General features: G+C 48.2%; 1 protein-coding gene across 1 annotated transcript; it reads right to left on the bottom strand.

Moving 5' to 3' along the window:
• Window positions 1–426: 426 nt before the first annotated feature.
• Window positions 427–7691, bottom strand: LOC130515495 (jupiter microtubule associated homolog 1-like). Its single transcript, XM_057015773.1, has 5 exons — window positions 7488–7691; window positions 5120–5262; window positions 2446–2594; window positions 1811–1841; window positions 427–978 (listed from the first exon to the last, which is right to left on the bottom strand). Exons 1-5 carry the CDS (start codon window positions 7541–7543, stop codon window positions 845–847), a joined length of 513 nt encoding a protein of 170 aa, XP_056871753.1. The 5' UTR covers window positions 7544–7691; the 3' UTR covers window positions 427–844.
• Window positions 7692–8198: the final 507 nt, after the last annotated feature.

Raw genomic sequence — 8198 nt, 5'->3', positions numbered from 1 at the left:
GATGAATAACATTCTGCGCAAATTACTTCAACTTTTCAGTGCGTCCGCCTCACCGCTGTAAAAATCTCAATCCAGACTGCTGACAAAAAGCACGGCTCTTAGCTCAGAGGCTGCAGCAGGACGGCCAAATATCCAGCACATGAGGTCAGTAGGAGGGGAGGGATTTGGGTTTTTTTTTTCTGGCAGAATAGAGGCGGCTTTCGTGATTACTTTGTCCGGGCAAATTTCCAGTCAGCCCGTCTCTGCTCTGAAACACTGCAGTCTTCAGGAGCTCTCTCGCACAGCATAAATAACGGCCCAAAGTACAGAGCCTTTTATGAACAAAAAACCTGGGAAAGACATGTCTCTTTCCTCCGAAATAAAGACCTTCGCTCCATATGAACAGGAGCACATCAGCGGGATTACAGAGGAAATGCAGCGACCAGAGGAAGTTCATATCAATCTTTATTGTATTTAGAAATCCACGCATCAAATCTTTTTCATTATTTTTTGTTTTTCTTTGAACATTTACAACAGGGAAGAACGAGGGACAAGCTAGACGTCATGCCTTTTCCAGCAGGCGCGATGCACTACAGGATGGGCTGATTTTGGATAAACAGGAGGGGGGGCGGGGCGGAGATACATAAAGTGCTTTTAACAGTTTTTTTGAGTTTTAATAGAAAAAAAAGGATAAAAACAGAAGGGTTGAGGGTGGACAAAGAGGAGATGAGGGGAGGGATGAGTGTGACACAAGTGAAGGGCGGAGGCAGGGGGGGCTGATGTGGAGGAAGAGAGCGGTGGGGCATTTATCTTTAAAAAAATAAAAAGAAAAGAATTGAACAAAAAAAAAAAAAAAAAAGCGCTCTCAACCCAGGATGAGGCTGGATTTCCCACCGGGGGGGTTTCTTCGGCCGCCCGTGGCCCCGTTGGCAGCCTCCGATGGTTCAGAGGGCTGTGGCTTGTCCTGCTGGTCCTCCTGCTCTGCATCAGCAGGACAATCTGAGGACACAGACCAAAAGCAGGATTCAACTCCGACGCACAAGAGCAGGAAAAGTCTTTAAAAATAAACCTGGACAACAGGAGGGAATAGAATCAACTCCAGCAAAGTTATCCGTGACTGTCTTCAGCAGTTCTGCTGAAACTTTCCTGACATGTCACAGTCTGACCCTTGACCTCGCGCACTTCCATTTTGAGGGGCGGGGGTCTGAGGTGGACTTGCATCGGCCTCTTGTAGTCCATTAGAGCCTGAACAAACCAAAACGGGCTTCTTTGCACACGAAATGGACATTCAACAGATATTCTGATATCAGGAGGAGAAGGTGCTGCAGGTAGAAGGGCACATGCACGCCGACGTCAATCGCACTGGAAAGCAAAGGCACAAACGTGCGCTCGGATCTTTAAAGTCCTCTGTGGTCCCACCGTCCATTATCTGGAGGAGCGGACGTGCTCTAACCAACGCGCACCTGGAGGTTAATAAAAAAGCTTTTCGTACTAAGTGAAGCCTGCCATCAAACAACAGCTGCCGCACTATGGACCATCACGTCATCCTGACGGACAGCAACCACATCAAAGGGATGCGGTTGATTTACCGGAGAAGAGAGAGGCCGAGCGCTGGGTCTTGTTTTCAAAAGTCACGCTAGCAGGATGTGGGAAAACCAAACCCAAGACTCAGAGATTTTAACAGCGCGGAAAGAAGCGGCACATAGCTGATCCGCCATCGCAAACCGTGGAGCTATTCACGGAATAATTGGTCACGCGTTGCTGCTTGGACACAGCCATGTGTTACAGACACTCAACGCTCTTCAGAAACACAAAAACTGAGGACGCTTACCATCGTTCGCTTGCTGCTGGCCATTCTCGGGCTACAATGTAAACACAAGACAAGCATATCAGACACAACCTCATCAAGTCAGCGTGGACCTGTTACCAAAAACATCTGACGACTTCCTGTTCCAGTGTTGAAGCACAGAAGGGGGGACTGATTTGTCTGGGTAGGCCTATAATAATCGGCTAACATGTTGCCATGGCACCAAACTGGTGTGGAGGGGAAGATGTGACGTGGCGTAAACTGGATCAGCAGAATTTCAGCCGCACGAACATGTTTAAATGTATATTTCTTTGAACCCCCCCCACCCAGTACAGATACAGGGAGGGGTTGCTCTGACAGGGTGGAGTTGAAAGCTCGGTGAGAAGCTGTTGCTAATTGAAACACAAATTCAATTTCTTTTAGTCAAGTTAAAACTAACGTGAGGAATGTGGACTAGCTGGAGAAAAAAGGAAACCGTTGGCGTCTACAAGTGTGGAGAACATCTTTGATAGGACACACCAGGTTGGTTTTAAAATGATGGATAACGCCACCCTCCCCCCGTGAATTTTCCATTGGGCCACTTGGAACGGGAGTTAATCTCCGACTGTGTGCTTTTTGGGCTGCAGCTCTGTTTTGGAAACACACTCGGTGAGAGTTACCTCTTTTGTCTGGCTCCAGACCAAGGCCGCCCCAGAGTTGTGGATGGTGGTCAGTTCCGGCTGAGGGTTCTTGGGGAAGAGGATGGGTTGCTGGCACCGCCTCAGCGGGGCAGAGGGCTCTCCGCACAGGGTACCTGTTGGTGCCCCAGCTGCAGGGGGGGAAAAGAAATCTAAATGAGACTTTGTGGCCAGTAACGTATATACAGTAAAACTAAAGTTAGACGGAGAAAAATCCTACAAAAAGATACATCACATGGACTCCAGGACCACCCCCAATATCTCTAACCCTGGACCCCAACCGAGCTGAGGAAAAGATTACTCTTTCTGACAAAACCTCAGCTTTACTGGGAGGAAAGGACTAAAAGAATATGAAATAAAAATCAGGGAGAACCAGTAGGAGACGATGTTAAATCCGCTCTGCCGGGCTCGGAAATGCTGTGGAGCACTTCCAGGCAGACAACCTGAATACCAAGACTCAAATAAGCCAGCAAACCTTCACTCTCCTCCAGCAGAGAGAACATTAAAACACAGTGACCCACTGTGAGGAAGCAGGCTGCTGAGCAAACCAATGCCGCAGCTCTGTCCCCGAGGACCAGGGAGGGGACAGAGCTCTTTTATTGTGACGGGAACAATGGGGTTCCAGAGGCGGAGGAGTGGCTGATGTCAATAATTAAGTAGAGTCAATCATCCGCCAAAAACACTCAACAAGATCTACTTTATTTGATCAACTCTGAACATCAAAAGGTAAGTGGAGGAGGTATTAAAGCGCTAGAAACCGGAGATGCTTAGGCAACCTAGAGCTGCATGCTGATAAACATGTCAGCACGTCTTTATATCATGGCGACATGACCAACTTGGGAGGATTTGGAAAATTGTGAATTAAATTACTTGCATCAATAGAGATGTTGAAAGCTTAATCATTTGACAAACAACCATTCAGGTGCTTCAGTGGCTACATGTTCACCTGTGAAATATACCTATATACTCACACCTATATCAATTTTAATCAACAAAACCAACATATGTGTTTATTCTTAATTGCTTTAAGTGAAAAGAGCTCATTCAGGCAGCTTTGCTCTGGTGACACTCCTCAGTTCCTAGAACCATTTCCAGGAAATGCCAACACGCTTGAGGAATGCGGATCTGTAGCTGCAGCTTCAGTCTGCGTGTTTAAATGACAGGTTAGCATCACATGCTACACGGGGGATCGATACCTGGCAACATTTAGGCAAACAGGAACCTAAACCAGAGGAATAACTGAAAGCGTAGGACATTTTTAAAGTGTGTGCTGCAGCATAAGGTAAAAGCTACTTTACAGTGACCCCCACATTTCTGTTTCTGTGAAGCTGCTGGTATTTTTTACATGAACCAACTACAGGCTCCTCTTCCTGGTTGGTGACAACACCCCACTTACTGGTACATAACATCACCAGTTCAGAATTTCAGCAGACAACACCACCAACCATCTACTCATTTAACTTCCACGGCTACTCTGTCGCCAAAGCAAGGTCGATGGGTTTGTGACATCATTTGGGTCATTAGGAGGAAAGGTCAAATTTGAAGCCACACGATCTAAAATAAAAACAGTTGATTTATGTATAGAAAACCCTGATGATCAGTCAGACCTTCTCATTGAGACCCAGAGTTGCATCTAGTCTTATGCACAGAAAGAAGACACCAGCTCTTTGTGTTATGTAGCAACTGTACGTCCTCATGGCTCATTTGCAAAAGAATGCAAACAAAGTCCCGACTAAAGCTTAAAAGATGGTGCATTCGGGTTGAAGAGGCGGCCTTTTAATATCGGAGGAAGTGCTTTATATTGTCTTGATTTTGTAATTGGATGTGGGATGTGCATACATCTGGAAGTGTTTTCTTTGCTCACTCTTCTAGCACCAGAGCGTTACAATAAATAAAGAAAAGTATTAAGCAAGAACCAACAAGACGGGATGGGACAAAACAGTGCAAGCTGCTCTCGTCGCGTGGAAAACACCGGAAAAACAAACAAGAAAGGACCTTCGGCGCCCAACATACCCAAAGAGACCCAAATGGGAGCGTGAAGGCAATCAACTTTGCTTTGAGACAAAAACAAACATCCCTTCCAGTTAAATAAAACATAGCCTGTGCAAAGGTTTTACCATCAGTGGTGAACTTCATGCTCAACCGTTCACACGCACTCACAAAACCTAGTCTGTGGAAACACTTTTTCCTAATGTGTCGAGTGTGGAGCCATGTGATAATACTAAAAATGTTAGCACAGCCCGAGCTGGAACGGAATAGAATTATCCTCATATCCATTTAAAAAAAAAAAAAAAACCCACACGTTCTAACAGTTGTTCTGAAGGCCCACTCTGGGCCCAGCCATCAAAGCTGAGCACCAGAGTTCTCTGCTACTTTGACTGTTAAACCTGTGGTAGCATTTTCTGACAGCCTAACTGGAAAAAAGAAAAGGCTACATAACGCTCCAGTTTCCAAGTTCAGCTTAGAATTAATTCTGTGGTCCTTTTTGCTTACTCAAGGCTTCTGGCAATTCTTTCTAGTTTAGCAAGCTTTCCCTTCTAAAAGTGCTTACACACCCTCCCAAAAAGTCTCTCCCTCATTGTTTTCCTTGCACTGTTGTCAGTGTAGCCATGTCACACCCAGCTGAGATAATATAGATCAAATCTGAAGGATTTACTGGGTGGATTGTTCCTCCGATGAGCATGAGGATCATCAGGCTCTGCGAAGATGTTGGAAGCCATCTTGTTTTTGCGCTGGGGGGTGGTGTTCTCCTCTGCGCCAAGGCTGAAGCTGGACTCCCCACCTGGCGGTCTTAGTACCCTGGAACGAGAGATCGTGACCCAATGACATCATGCTACTGTAGTCGCCGTCTGCTCCTCAGGCTAGGCTATTTTGCCCGTGTCACGCGACATGAGAACCACAATGAAGTTTTCTCAGCACAATAACATACAAATAAACAATGTTTAAAACAGGCGAACGGGGCCGTCTCTAAGCCCCGGCTGTCAGGCCATGAGACAGTCAGCCACAATCTCTGGCCGGCAGCTGACTCCAGTCACATATAATCACAGACTTAGGTGGCTAGCTGCCGTCGCTCCTCGGGACAGATTCCTTTGCAGTGACACAAGCGCGGGTGTATCAGTTCCTGATAGCATTGCGGGTCCACTATTCGATGAGTTGATTGAAACAGGCTTTGCCCTCCCTTTGGCTCAATATTACACATCAGAGGTGAAAGGTCTGAGGCCTACAGCAAATATAGGTCACCCAATAACCAGACTGCCCTGGAGTAAAAAAGGCCCGTGTTACTTTACACCCATCTTCCACAAAAAGATAAAAGATAAGGCAAGGCTTTTATTCTTTGGTTTGCTGGTGAGGGACAGTCGGGGTGAGGAACAAAACCTGACGTGTCTGCAGAGGCCCCGCTGGACCCCTCCCTCTTTTTTTCTCCCCCTTCCAGCTAAACTCTGTTCCGCTCCTCAGAGTCCCCGAAGCCACCAGCTGACACCCCGAGCAGCTGTCCGAGGGCCAGGCGGGCAGATGGAGCCCAAAAAACAACTCTGCTCTCCAAGCCCCAACTATAAAAAGGCTATCTAGATGTGGGGGGAAATCGAGGCGGAGCGAGCCGCTCCGGTGACACTTTAATAAAATCCATTCTTGAGGGTTTGACACACTTGGCTGTGACAGTAATGCTTCAACCAGACTTCACCTCCCGGCCAAAGGGTGAGCTCATGCTTTCCACACGGATGGCGACGGGAGAGAGAGAAAAGCGGAAGGCTCTAAGCTGCCCGGCAGCAGACCCCACCCTTGAAATGAAACTGCAAATATCAATGAAAGGACAATATTGTTCAGGAGCCTTCAGACAGGTGCAGGGAAGGCAGATGCAGCCCGGGTCCAAACCCCGCGATGGCGGCTCTGATAAGGCGGTGAAGGAGGCCCCGATGCCTACGGAGATTTCCGCTGAATTCTGGTGCTGCACCCATCCCTGTGGTCGGCTAGCAACAGTAATGACCAGCGGGTCATACACGGGGGGGGGGGCTTTAAAGAGCAAAAGCAAAGCGCCAAGGGCAGATTTACTGGCTTATCTAGCCCAGGGCCCCCACCCAAGCCCCCGCATCATCCACGCACAGCGTGCGCCTTCGGAACGCGTCATGGCCGGTTAAGATTTGACGAACGATGGACGATCAGGGGGGGAAAAAAATGATCAGTGCAGTCCACAATCTCACAAAGCAAGACGGAATTTAAAGAGGATCTCTGTCCATTGATTTCACTGCAAAAAAGGGGGCAGACATGCAGCGTCACTTACTGGAAAGGCATGACTGTATCCTGGGAGGGTGGGAGGCCTCCTTAAAAGTACCTCTTCAACGGTTTTAAGGTGGACTCATCTTGGACAAAGGCGACAAAATATATATATGCGTGTGTGTATATTCTATACGATCACGTCGTGATGGTCCTTTTCTCTAAACTTCCGCCAGACAATGAGCCACTTGAGTCATAACGACATACGCAGACTCGTCTGGGAATCTTCCTGCCAACGATCGCATATCAGGATTCCTGTTCCCGGGCTGTACTTTCGCTCATCTGCTGGGAAAACTACAAGAAAAGAAAATCCGCAGACGCGACTTAAACCCTCGAGAGGATGACACGTCCGAAAAATATAGCAGGGCGAAGGGCGCATGGAGAGCCCAGTAAAGTTCTTAAATGTGGGGCAAACGCCCGTCCGCTAGACCAGCCCGGCGCTTTTAGCACGTTTCCCCGATAAAAAGGACGAAATCCTCCCCCGGGGTTCCCGTCCGGATCCATACAAAGGGCAGACAGGCTAGCCGAACTTAGTGCAGCTACATGCTAAATGGTGCATCGCCCCACAAGATTAACTTAATTAGCGCCAGTTTAGCTAAATCCAGAAACGTCCCTCGCCTCCCCAGCGCCGAGCTAATTTCATGTGGATTACTGCCTTCAGGAGACGGCGGGTACCCGCTGGGTCACAGACAGCCTGGCTCACATCACATTTTCTTTTGTTCCTCCATTGGAGGTTTTCGGCTTTTTTTTACCTGGAGCTGCTTTTACCGTTGGGGCTTATTCCTTGAAAGGTGGTGGTCGTCGTCATCTTCGCCGAATATTCGGTTGCCTCGGCCGTCAACAAGTACTCAGAGGAGAAACTAATAAAAAGTCTGGCGTGGTTTTTTTCCCTTCTTCCCCCGCAGAGATGCGACAGGATGGATGTAGACTCCACCCGACACTGAAAAAATATAACGTAGACCAGATCCGCTGGTTCTGCGGTGCCAGCCCACCAGACCCAGCCCACCAGCGTTTCGCCTCCGCTGATTGGCTGGAGCGTCGCGGAGCTCTTCTCCCATTGGCTGGAGCGTCGCGGAGCTCTTCGTCCATTGGCTGGAGCTGCAGCGCTGACCTGTCTCGTTGGTGGCCGGCCTGAGCTGCGTGTCAACGAGCCGACAGCAGAGCCCACATCCCCGAGGACATTTTATTCCATCTATTAGGGCTGCTCACGCATCGCTGCGGAATGTATGAAAGAAAACCTCAGAAATGAGATCATCAACGATATCGAAGTCTGTGGAATGAGAAATTTCAACTGTCGGTAGGCCAATCGCCCCACAGCCAAATGTTAATGTTGGCCTGTTAATTGGTTTTCTCCCAAATTATTCTTTTACGCAGAGAAGAAACCCAAACAAAACAAAGCCGTGCATATTAGGTTGGCTGGATACTGTCCCTTGGTGTAAATGGCTTCCTGTGATGGTGACCTA

This window comes from Takifugu flavidus, chromosome 18 (genome assembly GCF_003711565.1).
Source record: "Takifugu flavidus isolate HTHZ2018 chromosome 18, ASM371156v2, whole genome shotgun sequence".
NCBI classification, from domain to species: Eukaryota; Metazoa; Chordata; class Actinopteri; order Tetraodontiformes; family Tetraodontidae; genus Takifugu; species Takifugu flavidus.
Note: the sequence above shows the minus strand (reverse complement) of the source record. Positions and strands in the feature narration are given on the sequence as shown.

Coding starts and splice junctions, on each gene's coding strand:
- LOC130515495 (XM_057015773.1), bottom strand. CDS start 7,543: ATGACGACGACCACCACCTTTCAAGGAATAAGCCCCAACGGTAAAAGC. Junction 5,263..7,487: donor AACGGTAAAAGCAGCTCCAG/GTAAAAAAAAGC, acceptor CTCTCGTTCCAG/GGTACTAAGACCGCCAGGTG. Junction 979..1,810: donor CCAGCAGCAAGCGAACGATG/GTAAGCGTCCTC, acceptor CTGTGTCCTCAG/ATTGTCCTGCTGATGCAGAG.